Below are 19282 nucleotides of genomic sequence, written 5' to 3' on the forward strand. Positions count from 1 at the left end.
GTGATTGCTGGTCCTTTGCTGCGTGTGTGTGTAACTTTGTAAGAGTCCGCCGAGCTGTTTTCCAAAGTGACTGTTCCGGTTACCTTCCCACCAACGATGTGTGCTAGTCCCAGGTGGTCAGCATCCTCACTGGCACTTGGTATTGTCAGACTTTTTTGTTTGTTGGTGTGTTCGTTGGTTTTGTAGATAGTCTGATAGATGTAGTGATAAATGACTGTGCTTTTAATTTGCGTTTTGCTAGTATCAGATGATGTTAAGTATCTTTTCATGTGCTTATCTGTCATCTGTATGTCTTTGGTGAACTGCCTGTTCATATCTTTTGTTCATTTTTTAAATTATTTTCTTTAGATTAAGGTCCAGTTCATCAGTTTTTGTCTTTTACGGATCCTGTGTTTGGTGTTGTATCTAAGAAATCTTCTCCTAATCCAAGATTATAAAGATTTTCTTCCAGACATTCTGTAGTTTTAGTTTGAAATAGTTTTTGTGACTTGAGGTTTCTTCTTTACTGTGTTTGGCTGTGGATATCCAGCTGTTCTGGCATCATGTTGAATAGACTCTCCTTTCACCACTGAGTGAAATGAAGTTTTATTGCATTTTCACCTTTTTCAGAAATCAGCTGACCATGTACGTGTGGGTCTGTTTTGGATTTTCTGTTCTGTTCATTTTATTTATGTGTCTCTCCTTCAATATGACACTGGCTTGATTACTGTTGCTTTATAGTAAATCTTGGAATCAGGTAGTAAGAGCCCTCCAACTTTGTTCTTTTCCAGAATTGTTTTAGCTATCCCTTTGCTTTTCCATTAAAAAAAAAATTAAATTCAGCTTGTTGATTTCTGCAAAAACTTCTCCTCAGATTTTGATTGGAATTCTGTTGAATCTGTAGGTTAGTCTGGGAAGAATTGACATCAAAATACTATTGAGGGCTTCCATGGTGGCGCAGTGGTTGGGAGTCCGCCTGCCGATGCGGGGGACACGGGTTCGTGCCCCGGTCCGGGAAGATCCCACATGCCGCGGAGCGGCTGGGCCCGTGAGCCATGGCCGCTGAGCCTGCGCGTCCGGAGCCTGTGCTCCGCAACGGGAGAGGCCACGGCAGTGAGAGGCCCGTGTACCGCAAAAATAAAAATAAAAAAAAATACTATTGCGTCTTTCAGTCCATTACCATAGCATATCTTGCCATTTATTTAGATTTTCTTTAATTTATGTCATCAGTGTTGGTACTTTTCAGGCTCTGTATTTGGCATTTATTTTCTTAGACTTATTCTTACATATTTCATATTTTTTGATGCTATTGCAAATGGTACTGTTTTTATTTTTCATTTCCCAATTGTTCATTGCTAGTTTATAGAAAATAATTGATTTTTTAATACTGACCCTGTATTTTGTGACCTTACTAAAGTTTAGTAGCCTTTTTATAGATCCTTTGGGGTTTTCTGTGAGGCAAATCATGTCATCTGTGAATAAGAGCATTTTAGTTTTTCGTTTCCAATCCATATGCCTTGAATTTCTTTTTTTTTCTCTTGCCTTGTTACACTGGTCAGGACCTCTAATATGATGTTTATTATTATTTATTATTAATTTATTCTTTGTGGGTGTATCATATTGGTCCTGTTGGAAAAAGTCATTTATTCATTCATCAAAAATGTACTGAATGTCTGTTAAGTGGCAGGTTGTATACAAGGCACTGTGGGAGATATAAAGAAAAATAGAACATGAAGCCAACCTCTAGGAAACTTAGGATCATGTAGAAAATAGAAGATAGAAGGGGTCATACCATGACCCCTTGGGGCCGGGTACTAAGTGGGTGAAGCCCCGAGTGGGGTTGAGAAGGAGGCAGGCAGTTTCCCACCCCTGCTCAGAGGGCTTCTTAGAACTTGGAGCAAGAGATCAGGACGGCCCCTGCTGTGTTCTCCAGGCTGTAGGCTGGGTTACCTGCTAGCCCAGGAGATGGGGTAGGTTTAGTAATAAATGAAGCCGGACTCGGCCTGAGGGGGGTAGAAGTATGCATCTGTTTGTTACGATTCTGGCAGGAAGGATAATTTCTAATGAACTATACCTAAGAGAAGAAAAGCTGAGCCAGAGCTTTTCCTCTCTTCAAAGCCGCAGAGACCCTAGAAGGAAACCAAAGCAGAAGAATGCCCTCCCAAAACCGCTCCTTCCAGACTTTGAGGGTCAGTCAGAAATACGGAGTGGAGGGGAGACGTGAGAAGGGGGCAGTGCCAGGACTGATGAGAGCAGAGACAAATGTGCTGGGCAGTATGATCCGCTCCTCTCCTGCACGAAGCTCCAATGTCAAGGTGGGAGAAAGACGTCACAGAGCGTTGTTTCTGGAGCTCAGGGCCAGCGGGGGCGGGTGGGGGGATGAGCATATGGGAAGGAAGCTCCTAGAACAGGAAAGTGGGTGAAATCTGGATCTGCAGAAACAGAGGGGAGGACATTCCCGGCCAACGCATGGGGAAGAGAGACCAAGCACTACTGGCCAAAAGCAGCAACACTCTGGGCCTCACGCAGGGAATGGAGCAGGCCGAAGGAGGTTCCTGGGGAGAAAGCGACTTTGAAGGGAGGCTGTGCGGGGCCTTAAGTGCCAGCTGACGAGTCGGAACTGAACTTGACAGTCAGTAACTGAACATGATAATGAGAGGTGAGAAAAGAGTTTGAGTGGGGAGAGAAATAAGATCTAAGTTTTGAGGCAGTTGTTATAAACCATTCTAAGCGTGGCCCGTCCAGCCCAGCTGCCTGCGTTCAGATCCCGGCCATCTCCGGGCCTCAGTTTCCACATCTGTAAAACAGCAACAATAATACCTACGAACTTGTAAACATTGAATGAGTTGATGGTGTGAGGCTCTTGGAGTAGTGCCTGGCGTGTGAAAAAGTGCTAGGGAACTGTTATTGTGTTCCGATTGCCATCGTTGTCATGGTCGTTATTTTAGAAACATTCATGGTTAGGAACGTGGGTGAATTTGAGCAGTTAAGTGATGTCAGGGTAGGGCAGTGGCCACACCAGCCTGGCAAGGCCTGCTTTTGGAAGGCTGGGCCTGCTTCGCCCTCCGCACTCCATCCCCCACACCCTCTCCTTCCCCCGCCCCCACCGTGGTACCTGCTCCGAGATCTCACCTCCTCCCACTCTGCAGTTGAAACACAAAGAGAAACTTTGCCTTTTTTTTTTCTTTTTAAAACCTATTTTCTATTCCCACTTGGGTTACTGTAGAAAAAAAAAGGAGGGAGCCTGAGGGTCCCTGCGCCTCAGAGACCCCCTACTGCAGAACAGCCATTGTTTTGGCAGAGATTAGAGGCTGCTGATGGCGGTGGGAAAAGAACCAGTTAAAAGAACCAGCAGTTAAAGGAACCAGCCCATGGTCCCCAGAGCCGAGGTCTCCGCCGCCCGCTTTAGCCCCAGAGCGCACCACTTTCTCTACTCTTGGAAATCCCTTGAGCTGCCAGTGGCTCCTGCACCAGCTCTCAGCAACAGACCACACTCCCCAGGGACTCGGGCCCTCGCAGAGTGAGCGTGCTGGGTAACTGGACACGAGATGAACGTGCAGCGTCCTCAAGTCATCTCAGTGATGGTCTCAGTTAAACAAACAGGACGCACATTCCAGCTCTGCCACCATCGTGTGCAAATGGCATGACGTTGGGTAAGACATTTAGCCTCCTTGAGCTCACTTTGACCATCTCGAAAATGGGATTAATAATACCTTTGTCAGTGTGCTGTCGTTGTAGGAAAAGCATGACTCCAGCGCTTGGCACCCAGGAAATTGCTTGTAAACACAGTGGCTGCCGCAGCTGCCGTGGTAGGGGATAGAGGTTGCGTTCCCCATCATGGGTTTCACTGGAGAGACCATCACTGGGGGGCCAGCTCCCATTATGCCGCCTCTGTGGTCAGACCCCGTCCCTCTGCCTTGAGTTTTCTTTCTCCCCTGGTCCCCTGGAACATTTCGTTTGTACCTGTTTCACAGCATCTGCTGCTTTCACCTTGGTCATGGTGTCACTTATATTCGTCATCACTCTTCAGAGGTAACGGCATGGTGCCGAGTGGCCAGAACAAGGAAAGACCAGGTCAGGGACTTTCTGTCTAAATAAAGACCAGAAAGGCTACCCCGGGGGGTTTCAGGTAATTGTGAAGAAAGCACACTTGGGGACCGTCTGGAGTCAGAAGGTCCTTCTGGGGATCTTTGGGACTCAGGATGCATCCGAGTCTGTAACAGGCAGAGAGGGGTGTCGTTTGGAGCGAGGAGGGCCTTTCCATGTCTCTCACCTCATCCTTCCTCTGTGGTCCCCGGCTCCACATGGGTGAAGGTGGGCCCATGTCTGTGCAATCAGAACTTGTCTCTTAACACACCGCAGCGCGCAGCCCTCCGCTGAGTTACTCTTACCTCCTTCTGTGTGAGACAGTGCCGCCAACACAGTAGGCGCTCAGTAAATATTTCATAAATGGCTGAATTAATTAATTAAGGGCAGATAACGTGGGTCTCTGAAGAATTCACAGATTGAGGTACCACAGGGACCTCATTTTCAGGTGTTTCCCTTCAATGCATGGGGACCACCCGGAAGAGTTCCTGGAGCTTTCTATCCCACCAGGCTCATTGCCCTGTGTCCTCAGCACTTGGAGATGTAATGCAAGGGATGCCCAGAGAGGATGATTTCTAAATGAGCTTCCTGCCTCAAGGCCAAGGTCGATTTGCCTGTGCAGAGAGACCGTCAGGTGCATGGAGTGTCAGAGGGGCGGTGCTGTGGGTGAAGGTCTCTCGGAGCTTAGCTTACTGTGGGCGCCTAATGGATGCTGAATAATTGAGAGGCTAAATTGGGAGGTGGGTGAGTGCCGCAGTGATGGGCCGTGATGAACTAAAGCGGTCCTAGAACATTTGCAAATTGGTCATTAATGTTTCATCAACAGTGCCTGCATCCTTTGTTAATTCTGAACGGTAGCAGGAGTTTCCAGTCACAGGGATAGTATCATGAGAAATGTAAATAGAGGAATTATGCCTGGCCTGCAGTTCTATCCAGTAATTTGGGTTTGCTTCAGTAGGCCAGTAGCTGGGGATGGTCTCATTGCTTGCTGATGTGCTGCAGGGGACTTTCACATCGTGACACTTGGAGGGAAATTATGGGGTTTAGAGCATTACAGATTTATTGGGGGTTTTTTTTTTGCTTTTTTTCCGTTTTTTTTTTTTTTTTTTTTCTGTACGCGGGCCTCTCACTGCTGTGGCCTCTCCCATTGCAGAGCACAGGCTCCGGACGCGCAGGCTCAGCGGCCATGGCTTACGGGCCCAGCCGCTCCGTGGCATGTGGGATCTTCCCGGACCGGGGCACGAACCCGTGATCCCTGCATCGGCAGGCAGACTCTCAACCACTGCGCCACCAGGGAAGCCCCTTTTCCGCTATTTTTGAAGCAAGGTTTGCTTAAGCTGAAATTGACTATTTATGATGGGGAGTGGGGCGTGGCTGTATAGAAGAATAATTTTGTTCATCTAGAAAGGATGCCTTCTTCAAAATGATTTTTGCTGTTGGCAAAGCGGAGACCATGCTCACGTGATTCTCTCCTGCCGCATGTCCCTGTAGTAAGTGACAGAGAAACACGGTGTGTACTGTGGAGAGCTGTACTGGCAGCCAGGTGGTTTAAATGAGAAGGCAAGCCCGGAACCTCAGGGCAGCCGAGCCGGGGGAAGGGTGCCGAGGCTCAGTTTCGAGTCCTGGAAATGTCCAGCCCGGTCCTGAGCCTCCTGTGATCGGGCTTCCCCAGGAAATGACCAGGTACGTGCCCCACGTGGGCTGTGCTTTCTGGTAACATTTTCCACTCTCTGAGGCTGCTGGCCCTGCATCTGGGGACCCAGCTTTGTAGGAGTTGCTGAGCCTGTTGTGTGGAAGCTGTCCCAGACGCCACCTCACTTGGACTCACGACTCCTCCTTCCATTGACTTTTTGTTGTTGTTGTTGTTGGCTGCGTTGGGTCTTCGTTGCTGTGTGCGGGCTTTTCTGTAGTTGTGGCGAGTGGGGGCTACTCTTCGTTGCGGTGCGCGGGCTTCTCATTGCGGTGGCTTGTCTGTGGAGCATGAGCTGTAGGTGTGCGGGCTTCAGTAGTTGGGGCTTGTGGGCTCTAGAGCACAGGCTCAGTAGTTGTGGCGCACAGGCTTAGTTGCTCTGCGGCATGTGGGATCTTCCCGGAGCAGGGCTCGAACCCGTGTCCCCTGCATTGGCAGGCGGATTCCTAACCACTGCACCACCAGGGAAGCCCCTTCCATTGACTTTTGAAGGTGGCGCAAGGGGCCCCTTGTCTGTAGCGCTGGGCAGCGTGCTTTTGCCAGCACCCGTCCTGCAGCCTGTTGGGAGCCGTGCTGCTCGGGAAGCTGGCACTGGCTTGCGATGGCTCTCAGCACCCAAAGTGCCCACTCACGTTGCAGATGGCTATGATTTCCACTTCTCACAACTTAACCGAAAGGGGCACTTGAGCAAAGCAGGCTTTAGTCCCAGGCGGCATCAATATTCCTTCTGTGGGAAAGAGCCAGGCCCTGTGCAGCTGGTGGTGGACGTGGTCTTGAGTGCGTGTTGACTCAACTTCCTCTCTCAGAAGCTGAAATGAACGGCTTGTGCTGATGAACGAGGTGCCCCCACAGCCCCATCGGTCTCGGGCCCGGTCAGGGCTCTTGTCTGTCCTGGGCGCTCCCAAGGGCAGGGCAGAGGGCCAGGCACCCTGAGCCTATGTGGAGCCCAAGCTCCAGCCCGGCCAGAGGGGTCTCAGAGCCTGGCCTTGGGGCCGGGCCTGGACCTGGCGGAGAGTGCCGCGGAATGAGGAGATTGGAGCAGGGGGTATCTGAGGCAATTCGGGGGAGCAGGCAGGGGGAGGCCCACAGTCCCATCACAGAGAAGCCTTGTTCAGAAGAGGCAACATGCATCCAACTACTTGTATTTTCAAAGATGACATACGTGCTCATTTTATTTTCCTTTCTGGAAAGTTCTAGGATCCATCACCGTGCTGTGAGCTCCTATAGATTCAGAGTTCCGTTCTTCCCTCTGGAGGGATGGGGTCCGGCTCATTCTCAGGTGCCTCTGCCCTCTCTCTCTTCAGCAGCAGGCTTCCCTGCTTTGTTTTTGTTTTCTGTTTGCTTGGTTTTGAAGCACAGTTTTCCAAGTATAAAATTACACACTATATTCCTTCACTTACCCTCAGAAAACCTGCCCATTTCCCAAGGGGTTGACCTAAAGCACCCTAAGCCGGGCTTCTCCACCCCAGCCCTACTGACGCCTTGGACCAGGTCATTCTTTACTAGTGTGTCCCACCCCACCCTCGGCTCTGGGCCCCAGCTTCAAAGCCATGGCTCCCACGCGGCGAGCGAGGTTTTTAATGAACAGTTTCCCTCTGTCCTGCCCTTGATCTCCTGCACATCCTTCTGTGGGTCACGTTGTGTCAGAGGGCAGAGTGGGGCCGTACTGTGCACTTGGAGCTCAAAGTCCCTTTGCAGTGAAATCCATCGAGGCCCATGGAGCTTTCGGTTTGGGGCGCGCTGTTTGAAGTCTGTCTTCTCAGACATCCTTTCCCATTAAAAATTGAAGATCATAAAAATGGGGCCCCTTGGCCCGTCTCGGGGCCTCGGCGTTCGTTAGCACGGCTGCGGACCTCTCCCTTCTCCACGTCCCAGCGTGATTTATCACGCCACGTGTCCAGGGTCCCGTGTCGTCTGGGCTGCAGCGTGGCCTGGCCGTGCAGATCCTCAGCAGCCCCTGCCTCCCTTCTCCGGCTCTCCTCCCCGGGATCCTGTGACCCCATCGCAGAGTCTGCCTCAGGATCCTGTGTGCCTCAGGGTTCCGGCCCCTCCCACGCTCCGCTGCTCTGGAGCTCTGTACACGCTCTGCGTTGCTTCTTAACGTGCATCCTTCCTCGCCGGACCCGAAGCCTCATAAACAATACAGCTCATTGGTCAGCACCCACCGAGTGCCAGCATCGGGTGCCCTTGAGGGCAGGGACCACCTTGCGTTCAGCCGCCAGGGGCCGTGGGTGTCAGGTGGGTTCGTGCTGGGCCGTGCAAGTGGTGGTACCTGGCACCTGGCACTCAGGTGTCAATGGTCCTTGTCTCCCTCCAGCCCACTGCCCCGAGTTCCAGCATCGAGCGTACTTGTGTTCAGAAAGGCTTCCGAATTAAAATAAAACAAATGAATAAGTGAGTGTTGGGCCCACCAAAAGAGAACTGGAGAAGCTGGGGAGAGGAACACGCGTCCCTGGAGGTGTGGCTGTGAGAGGAGAGTCTGGGAAGAAGAGACTGGGTCCCACGGGGTGGCCATGCCCCCCCCACCAGCCCCATCCCTGGTCCCCAGACGGCCCCTAGTGAGTCTCCTCATTGCTTCGCTCTTTTGTTTGTCCAGAAATAGGGCCTTTTCATACACTTAACTTTTTTTTTAATCAGGAATATTTCAAAGCCTGTTCCTCCGTTCACTGTCCCTTCAATTCAGGTCACTTCTGCAAACGTTTATCGAGTCCTTCCTATGTGCCAGAAACTGAGCTCTGAAGATAAGCTGAGATCGAGGCGCTCGTGGCCTCCCTGGCGGGGTGCAGTCTGACAGGACAGACAAGGGATCCATGGGCAGGGGTGCCAGGCCACCTGCGCTCCACACCCTCTGACAGCAAGACAGGTAGCCTGAAGGTCACGCCTGGATTCCCTTTTCCCAGGGTGAGGTTTTGTGTGATTTTAACTTGTTTGCAGATAATTAACCCTCAGGTCAAAAAATCATACCCTTCTGCCTCTGAGGAGATTGAAATCAGATTTTTGAAGAGAAGCAATTGCTGTGTAGAATTAAAAGCTTCTTGATGAATAATGCTGTCATTACACAGGGAGGAAATTACAGTAGCACTTTCTGCTATGTAATTAAAAAACCAAAAAAGCAAAGATGAATGAAATACCCACCAGTGAAAATGGGATTTGGTTTTCAGCAGAGGAAATTGAAGCTATGTCAGTCACATGGTTTTCGTTTTCCAATCTAAGTGAAGTGTGTCCTGACTCACTTCAGATTATAGCAGGGAATTTCATGGCACACTTGCTTTAATCCTTGTAAGACCATGGCTTCCACCCCCTAAAACAGGGGGGGGATTTTTTACTCTAAAAACATGGGTTTTTTTCCATCTATTGACTTCCTTTCTACAAAGACCCACGCAGTGGGCCAAGCAGCCTCTTAGAAGAAGATTCAGTCCACATTTATTCCCATAAAGACCCATCAGCTGGAACTGTGGACTTTAGAAGTGGTGGGTTATATTAAAATGCAGAAAACCCAACTGATAATATTAGTTTTGAAACAAAAGCAAGAAACATATTTCCAGTTTAACCTCCAGGTTTGTTTGTTTGTTTACTACATGTACCCTTGGATATTTATGACAGAGATGACTACAGAGCCTTAATTACAGACCAGAATGAATTCAACTCATAAATTTCAAGCCATCATAGCTGCTAGAACCCCCACATTCATTCCAGAGGGAGCATTATCTGGAACGATGGTTCGTGCAGAAAGGCGAAGCTCTGTACTTGAGTCTGCTGCCAGCCGGCTCTCACTTGCAATTGGGCAAGGAAGTCTGGGAACAAGGTTCCCAGGTAGGGAAGGGTGGTAGCTCCATCCAAACAGCAGGCAGATTTGTCAGGAGATGACAGCTTGAGCTGCAGTGTCAGTAAAGCGGGTCGTTTAAGCAGGCATACCTAATCGTCCGCCTATTTGAGCCCTAAGCATTTATCTGCCTTCCTGTAGGATTTCTCATCTAAGGAGAGGAGAGCTTATTCGCCCACCTCATGCCCAGCCATTTGGGCGTTTGATTTTTCATTAACTGTAATGAGTAAAATTAATAATGAAGCCTGTGGTACAGGAAGGTTTGTTTATGTTTCTTGTATATGAACCTTGTCAAAACAGGTACCAGGCATTCTAAGGAAGACCTAGGATTTATGTTAAATTGCTTATTAAAGTGTAAGAGGAGGGGGAAAAAAAAAAGAGAGAGAGAGAGTGATGGTTAAATACACAGCAAACCAATCCACTGCTCCGGCTTCTGTGAGGTGGAATAACGTACCTTCCTTCTCACTCATCTCTTTCCTGTCTCTACAATTCCCATTAGTGCGCGGGGCTGTTTCTTCCCTCCCTCCACACTAAGCCCGATTATTTAGGGTGAAGACATTGATTTAAACCCACTCCGCTTTCACTTTGCCCTGTGAATTAATGGAAGGAAATGAAATCAGACTTCCTAGGTGCCACACATTAGCAAGACAAGCCCACGCGAAGGAAGATCGCACGGTTACTTCTTATAAAGGGAAACTGAGCAGACAAAGCCTCGTACACACACTGACCACCCCTCCCCGGGACCCTAAAAAGATGTGGGGAAGCAAGAAACAGGACTCACTTCGGAGGTAAGACCCTGCAGGAGGGCAGGCAAGCCCCCTTCTGCAGCAGCGTGAGCGACACTGACCTGACCCCTCATCCACAGCTCTCTTATTCTTGGCCTGGCAGTGGCCATGCCGCCCAGTTCCGACCAATAAGAAGAAGCGGAAGTTTCTGGATGCGGTTTCCGGAAGCCTTTTTGCCCAGCCTGCCGCTTTGTCCTTTTACTGCCCTTCTGTCCACAATGCTGACGTGAGGCCTGGAGACGGAGCAGCCATCTTGTAGCCATTAGGGGATGCGCATGAAGATGGCGGCCTGCTGTGCTTCCCTGGTGGCGCAGTGGTTGAGAGTCCACCTGCCGATGCAGGGACACGGGTTCGTGCCCCGGTCCGGGAAGATCCCACATGCTTGCGTACCGCAAAAAAATAAAAAATAAAAAGATGGCGGCCTGCTTGCTAAGGACGGTGAAACAGAAAGAAGAAAGGGTCCCGATCCCTCTGGCCTCCCAGACAGCTACTTTGGCCTTGCACCTCCAGAAGTTTGTTTGTTTGTTTGTTTTGCTGTATGCGGGCCTCTCACTGTTGTGGCCTCTCCCGTTGCGGAGCACAGGCTCCAGATGCGCAGGCCCAGCGGCCATGGCTCACGGGCCCAGCCGCATGTGGGATCTTCCAGGACCGGGGCACGAACCCGTGTCCCCTGCATCGGCAGGTGGACTCTCAACCACTGCGCCACCAGGGAAGCCCTAGAAATTTTTAATGCCTTGAAGCCAGCTCAGCTTCTCCTGTTGCATGGAGCTGAACCCATCATAACTGACACACAGTGTGGCTCAAAGCTCTGTAGAAATAGAGTATGTTGTTCTGTTGCAAAAAGGCAAAGGAAATGGGATCATAACAGATACGTAAATAGAACAGGATCCTTGAATGTACATTCCTGCAATCTAGGGAGAGGTCAATGAATAAGAAGATACTCAGAAAACGTCCCAGGATGAATGACAGTGCAGTACATCATTTTTACTTAGAAATAAAGTGACAAGGAGAACAGAATTTTTCCTGTTTATCAGATGCAAAGTTATCTACATGATTATAAGGAGTATTTTTATTGCCAGAAACATCTTAACATTTTTAGAAGCTTGAAGTAATTTTTTTATCATTATTTCTGCAAAATGTTTTTATTAAAGGAAACACCATATGGTAACAGCAAGAAGAGTTAGTTACAAGTCACGAAGCTAGTCACAGATTTCTTTCCAACAGTTAAATTCAAAATACTCATCACAGGCCCTACATTTAGAAAAAAAAATTAGAAGTTTCAAGACTCCTGAAAGTATAAAACTTTCATCAACAAGTTGTGCATTTGTTTTGCTTTTCGTTTTCTGTTTTCGTTCTCTAGAATACAAAATAAGGTCTTGTAAGGCCTAGGAGTTCTACTTTAAATATTTAACAACCAGTGCAGCCTGGGCAGTGACAGAGCAGCCGTCACCACAGCTGCAGTTGTGGTGGTGTCGGTGCCAAGTCTCAGGGCGTCAGCCCTTGGGAAACCTCGGGGGCGGGGGGACAGTGTGTGTGCGATGCTGAAATGTAGTTCCCTCATTCATACCCTACTCGGGGTGAACATCTGCGATCCAGGCAACCTCGAACTGGCAGAATCTAAGGCACCAGGAAGTAGGTTAGGTTGTGTGGCTTCTGTCTCTTCACTAGTTTAGTTTGGCTTTTAAAACACCCTAGTGCCCCAAATTCAGATACGATAAAAGATGGCCTCACCGCACGCCACCCAAAAAAGAGCAACAAAAAGCAAACAAGAATCCGGACCTCTAGCTCAGTAATTTCCAACGTTGAGGAAGTTAACGCTGTCCTGTTGTTGGAAACATGACTGTACTTTATTTTTTTATTGAAGTCTAGTTGATTTACAGTGTTGTGTTAGTTTCAGCTGTGCAGCAAAGTGACGTGTACATACATGTATACATTCTTTTTCATATTCTTTTCCATTATGGTTTATCCCGGGATATTGACCATAGTTCCCTGTGCTATACGGTAGGACCTTGTTGGTTACCCATTCTATATGTAATAGTTTACATCTGCTCATCCCAAACTCCCACCTCCCCCTTCCCCTTGGCAACCACAAGTCTGTTCTCTCTGTCTGTGAGTCTGTTTCTGTTTCGTAGATGAGTTCATTTGTGTCACATTTTAGAGTCCACCTGTAAGTGATATCACACGATATTTGTCTTTCTCTGTCTGACTGACTTCACTTGGTATGAGCATCTCTAGGTCCATCCATGTTGCTGCAAATGGCATCCTTTCACTGAGAGATAACGGTACGATGGCTCCCAGAGAAGCCGAGCAGGGGGTGTCGGCGTGCGTGTGCAGACCGGCGTGAGCACTGCTGCCGGCTCCTGCAGCGCGGGGCCGCCGTGAAAACCCCTCCCTTGGGCTCCTCTTCACGGTCACAGGCCTGCCTTCCCCCGGCGCCCAGCCTCTAGCAACCACCCATCTCTATAATTTTGTCATTTTAAGAATACTATATAAATGGAGTCACTCAGTATGTGACCTTTTGCGATTGGCTTTTCTCACTCGGCATGATGCCCTTGAGATCCACGCGGGAATCAAAAAACAAAACAAAAAACCCAAGAATCCTGACTTCGGGCTCAGCCACTTCCAACTCTGGCAAAGCTGGGACCCGGGCCTGTTGTTTGACAGATTCCCTCCCTGGGGGGCAGTAGTGAAAACCAAAGCACTGGGTTGTTTTTCGTTTTCTTGAAGATTTTTTGATGCGGACCATTTTTTTAACGTCTTTATTGAATTTGTTACAATATTGCTTCTGTTTTATGTTTTTTGGGTTTCTTTGGCTGCAAGGCACGTGGGATCTTAGTTCCCCGACCAGGGATCGAATCCACACCCCCTGCATTGGAAGGCAAAGTCTCAACCACTGGACCGCCAGGGAAGTCCTAGCACTGGGTTGTTTTTTTACATTGAGAGTAAATTTAATATTGCTTCGGAGGAGGAACTGTGGCCTCGGGCCCCTGGGGTCCCTGAGAACCTGTGTGTAGGAGGTGGGACCAGCTCAGAGTGAACAAGACAGACGTGTTTCTAGGGCTCGCTGACTACTTCACTCCTCGTGGCAAAATCCTGGAGTATTAGTCAAAAGGAATCTCCCTTGTAGGTCTTCTGTAATCCTTGCTTTGGGCTTTGGGCCCAGGCGGGCAGTGGGTGAGTTCCTACCCAGACGGCGGGTCCAGGCAGGAGGGCTCCCCGGCTGCCACATGTTCACAGCATTTTAGAGCAAAGGCGAGGGAGGTTAGCTGGGTCTAGGCCTCCCGGCTCCCAGCTCTTGGGGCCTCTGATGTCCCTGCTACCCTGCTGTATGCATTCCTTGCATTAGTTTATTTCATCCTCTCAACAGCTATACAGAATAGATACTCTTACTCACCCCATTTTACAGGTGAAGCAGTTGAGGCTTAGAAAAAGTAAATAGCTCCCCCAAGGTCATAGAGCAAACCCAGGACTTGAAGCAAGGTTTCAAGGACCCCAGAGTCCTTGCTCTCCACCACCGAATTATTTCAATCCGGAGTGACGCTCAGGCCAGCCCCCTGCATGCACCTGTGTCTGGCCCAGAGCACGTGCCTGGTGGCAGTAGAAGAAGTCCTGAGGTCCCCCTGAGTCATGGGCTGGGGCCCTTTGAAACCTTTCATCTAAGGCGTGGTGAAATAACATGTGAGGTTTACGCTGTTCCTTCAGAGTAAGGAACCTGTGAGGATTTGGTGGAGGGGCTCTTGGTGTCGGGGACTGCCTGGGTGGTTTTGAGACCCCTGGGACCTTCGAGGCCGTTTTCATCTCTCCCAGTGGGTAAGTAAGCAGTGGAAATTTCTAAGTCTCTGGTAGCAGAAGCCATGTTGTCTGTTGATCGAAATTAAGTGCCAAGTGAGTTGGTTTCTCCTTTTAAAATTAGTGGCGACAATATGAAGCAAAGCGTTAAAGAATTTTTGTGCGTCTCCTTCTCCTCTGTCCCCTACCAGGTGCTTTTTCCTGAAGAAGCACCACCCTTCAGCTGGGTTTAAGCAGCCCCACTGAGGATGTTGACAGCCACGCCTCCCCCGCCCCGTGTTGTCACTGAGCCACAGAGGACCCGCGTTTCCAGATGCTGGTTTCTGGCGTCTCCACTTACCTGCTCACCTGCAGCTTTGAGAAAGGGCAGCACCGCCCACTTCACCTGGCCAAAGGGGAGCCCCCGTGGCAAACAGATGCCTGATCGGGGCAGTGCCAGGACTGGGACGCCGCCTTCGTCCCTGCTCCAGGATTTGTGTGGCATTGGAGTCCCTGCCTCTGTCTTGTGCAGGCAGGGCCTTTGAGAAAATAAACATCGGGGACTCTGCGCTTGGTGCTCTGTCCTCCTTACCAGGGAGCCTCAGTGAGGCAGGATATCCACCACAGCCTGCTGGATCAGCCGCGGGCTGCCGGGCTCCTTCTCCTGCTGCCGCCAGGTCTCCCTCGGGTTCCTTCTTACTCGGCAGAGGACTTAATGCCCAGCAGCCGGGGGTGGAGAGGGGGGGCGTTTCTCCAGGATCTCTGGGGTGAGAACCACCAGTGTTCCTGACGCCGTCCCGCAGTGTCTTCAGGGCCCCGCATGCCCTGCCGCACCTGCCCTTCACCTCCCAGACGGGGCCTCCGTGTTCAGCAGGCTCCCGGGACACCTCCGTGTCTGTTTCTGACCTCAGCCTCGGCCACCATGTTGTTTCTGTGTCCATTTGGCCTTGGGAAGCACAGCCCCAGGTTTCAGCTCTGAGGTGAAGGGGTCCAGTGGAGCCGGCCTCTTCCCCGGAGTGCGCTTGGAGCTCCAGGTGTGCTGCCTCCCACGTCTCCCCGTTATTTGCTACCAGGATGCTCACGGAGCAGTGGGGCTCGTGGGGAGGCTGCTGGGGCCTCCCTCCCACACACCGAGCTGGGGCACAGCTGTCCACCCTCACAACTTGGCTTTTAATCGTCGCCCGTCTCTGATTTTGTCCCTTCTTCCTGCATTACCACCCTTCCCAGTTCTCTCATCCCTTTGATTCTGAACAGAGTTTCTAACAAAGAACCAAGTCAGGTATTCTAAGGGATGCGTGTGGGGAAACGGATGCCAATTCTCAAAAACCGTAGCAGGTGGTTTTTATTAAGTATATTTTACTTTTTCCCATTACACGCGTAACCCTCTAAGCACGAGGTTCAGTGAGCGCTCTGCTGGCAGAAGCCTTTGGAAGAGTTGGAGGCCTTTTTATTTGTACAAAGTTTCCTCTGGTTTTTTCTCTGCCAGAATTTTCCTCCAGTGGTTTTGGTTTTTTGCGTCGTTTGGCTGGTTGGTTGCTTTTTCTTACCCTCCCGTGACCTTTACCACTTCCCCTTCCCCACTTGCCTCCCAGTGTCTGCAGAGAAGATGTGTCTGAGGGGGTTGAACATCAGGAACAGGGGTCTGGGAATATCACTCTGAACAAGTAAGCGTCCCTACATCCCAGAAGCAGAAGAGAGCAGTCATAGTCTCTGGAGGAACTCTGGGATACGGAAAGAAGCCGAAGTCCACAGTCCTGCCCAGAAATGGGTCGTAGAGCCCCTGGGAGAAATTACGCCTGTGCCTAATGGCCAGTGTGGTGCCCACGGGTGTGCGTGTGTTTGTGTGGGTTCGGGGCCAGGGCGTATGTGAGATTATGGGGCAGGAACAGGATACGTGAATAGCGTTATTCATCTATCGTGCCTTGTAGGCCGTATCTACTCGCCTGAGCTCTGCAGACTCTCCTGGCTGCGATGCAGCCCTCTTGAGAACCTGAGGAAAGTCCTTCAAGGATCCCAATATCTTATTAAATAGCAGCTTACACACCCTTTTGAATCTTCCCCTTTTCTTGTCTCTAAAATTCCCTTTATGGGACAGCCTGAAATTGGTGACTTTCACCCTTCAAACCGATCTGTCACATTGGAAACCATGGAGACCTCCTTTAGTCCATCCCAGCCCTGAGACTGGAACCCACAGCGACAGCCCCTGTGGTGGGGACATGGACCACAAGCTCTGGAGGCCGACAGATAAGGCCAAGATCGAGCATCACTTTTCTTACAGCGGCCGAAAGGCTATGGCTGTTTGTATTGATTTACAGGAGCACTTAATCAATGCTTCTGGTTCTGTTGTCTCTTTGCGACTGTATGAGACAGCTTGAGTGTTAGAAGGTGAAAGCCAGGCTCTATAATAACCTTATGAAAGTTTCATGGGAGCATTTGATCAGTAACAAGCCTCGCTTAGAAGAAAACCATGTTTCTGATGCAGTTGCCGAAGGCTCACACTTACACTGAAGGTGCTTCCATGTTCAGGAGGCTTCGCTGGGATCGTTGGTAGACGCCGTGGTCTGGAGGAGCTGGGAGAGAGGGTGAGTGGAGGCTGGAAAAGCAGACTCACTGAAATCGTGCTGAGTTTAAAGTCGGCTGTTTCACTCTGCTTTGAGGAAGAGAAAAACCAATGTGTTCTATCAGGAAGCGTCTAATAAATGTCTGTTATGTACACAACTACCACAATAGCAGTTTCCATTCCTTGAGGGCTAATTCCATGCCAGGAACATTTTACGTACGTGTGCATTTCTCCTCAGTGTACTTCCACCCTTACGGCTTGGGGCACTGACCCCAGCTGACGGCTCTCAGCTCGTGATGGTCTTTCATCTCTTCCACCAGTTCCACCAGCCAGCGCCTGGTACCTACAGTGTGACAGCGACCAGCTTCAAATGGGCAGTCGCCCACCTGGGGCCCGCGATCTGTGCGGGAAGGTGTGAGGTAGCTGAGGGCTCCTGGACCTTTCCTCACTCATGAGGGACACCCTGAGAGGATGGCTTTCCTGGCCTGTGGACACCAGCCTGGAGCTGAAGGGCATGTGTAAGAGAGCAGGGCTGAGGAAGAGGCAGAGAGACCAGGCCAGAGACCAGACCAGAGACCAGGCCTCTCTCCTGCCCCACTCTTAACAGAGCAACTCGACCCAGCAAATGTCTGTGTTCTGTGAGCCCATTTGCATTGGGAATTCTGGTACCCACAGCCAGCACTATCCTGGCTGAACCTGTGTGTCAGCAAATTACCATGACAACAGCTCTCTGAGATAGCCGCTCTAAGAGTCTCTGTTTGTAGGTGAGAACAGAGGCTTTGGGGGATTAAATAACTTCACCAGGGCACGTGGCTAGTAAGTGGCAGATCTTGGATGCAAACCCAGTTCTCTCTGAGTCCTAAGCCTGCTCCCCTGCCCAATGGTTCCCGTCCATTCCCATCTCCTGACCAGCTCTCCGCTGGGAAGAAGCACTCCCTTTTCTGGGGGCGGGAGGAAGCCCTGCATTTCTCCGCCTGTGCGTAGGCCGCGCGCTCACTGACTTCTACAGAGATGCACCCGGGAGCTCCAGGCGGTCCTGTGATTTCAGCACAGAAACCTCTAGGTGGGCAGCACATGAAATCACTTTGCCTTTTTATTGCTAAATACAGCACACGTGCAGAAAAGTGCAGAAAACGTAAATGTAAGGTGTAACGAACAATCGTGAAGAAACTACCCCAGTCAAGGTCTGTTTGGATTTGGTCGTTAAATGTTGGTGGCAAAGAGCACAGTCGTGATGCTCTTGGTCCTTCTCCCCAGCCTAGTCACTCCGGTAGCTTCATCTGTAGCGTTTGGCACTCTCTAGGAAAAGCAGTGGTGTTTATGCCGTGATCTATAACATTTATGCCACAATGAACACCCACAAATAGACCCACAAGATGCTCTCCTAGAGAAGAGCCATTAAAAAGATAAAACCAAGTTCTGAACCAGGGCTGTAGTGATGATGAAGTTATTATTAGCCCTGTTCTACTTTCTGGCTCTTGTGATGCCAGATTCTCAGGGAAAAAAATGGCTTCTCAAGCGATTTCCTGGAAATCCTAAGTTATGCAGTGGGTCCCAGGGCTCTCGGGGCAAGGGGATGACAGCTCCCCACCCGTGGCCTCACCCTTCACTCCTTTTCCTTCTGCTGGGAAGGGACGATCCTTTCCTTTGAGAGCCAGGACGCAGTCACATCCGTAGTGGGAGATCTTAAGTAGACAGGCTTCATGGTGTGTACCTGTGGTTTAATGGTCTTTGTTATTTTTCAGCAGATATCCTGCTTAGATAAATACCAATTTCTATGTGTGCGTATTTCTTGTAATTGATTCTTTATTAGCTTTTTTCAAAGACAGTGGAATGAAAAGACCTGTTTGAAGAAAGCACAGAAGGTCCATGGCTGCAATAAGAGAATAAATAAATCAATGGGTCTTTTATACCAAAGGGAGCCCGCTGTGACCCTGTGTGGTGGAGTCACAGAGGGGAACCCTGGGAGCGGCTCACCGTTGAAAGGAACCCCAAAGCCTGTGATGTGGAACCAGCCTCCAACTGGCCTGCCAGTAATTAGGAGGCGGATTCATCAGGATGGTGTTTCCAATTCATATTTTAACCCTTACTTGGAGTCTTCAGTTTAAAAAGACAAAAAATATCTTTCAGCCCTGATGACTCCCTTCATTATTTTAATTACTAAGCAATCTATTTGATACCTTACATTCCCAGGCAGCCAGCAGGTAATTATCTGTTTGCACTGCTGAGAGCAGCCTAGAGCTGTGTAGGTTTTCTTCTGGAAGTCAGAGCCCACCCTTGAGAACAAAGACAGTGGTCCTGAGATGGTGCACGGAAGAGGGGACACACACACACACACACACACACACACACAGTGGTACAAGACAGTGGTCCTGAGATGGTGCACGGAAGAGGGGACACACACACACACACACACACACACACACACACTGGTACAAGACAGTGGTCCTGAGATGGTGCACGGAAGAGGGGACACACACACACACACACACACACACACACACACACTGGTACAAGACAGTGGTCCTGAGATGGTGCACGGAAGAGGGGACACACACACACACACACACACACACACACACACACACAGT

General features: G+C 50.0%; 1 protein-coding gene across 7 annotated transcripts in view; it reads left to right on the forward strand.

Moving 5' to 3' along the window:
* The window catches only part of FARS2 (phenylalanyl-tRNA synthetase 2, mitochondrial), a 458205-nt gene that overhangs the window by 340335 nt on the left and 98588 nt on the right, over positions 1–19282 (forward strand). Inside the window, exon 6 of one of the 7 annotated variants that reach the window (XM_073810288.1) lies at positions 14344–14456. The exons of the other annotated variants lie outside the window; for them this stretch is intronic. Coding sequence (XP_073666389.1) covers positions 14344–14398 — 55 coding nt within the window. The 3' untranslated portion in view covers positions 14399–14456. Of the gene's footprint in view, positions 1–14343; positions 14457–19282 lie in introns of those variants that run through there. 7 annotated transcript variants of the gene reach the window in all.

The sequence above is a fragment of the Tursiops truncatus genome, chromosome 10, assembly GCF_011762595.2.
Source record: "Tursiops truncatus isolate mTurTru1 chromosome 10, mTurTru1.mat.Y, whole genome shotgun sequence".
In the NCBI taxonomy this organism is placed as follows: Eukaryota; Metazoa; Chordata; class Mammalia; order Artiodactyla; family Delphinidae; genus Tursiops; species Tursiops truncatus.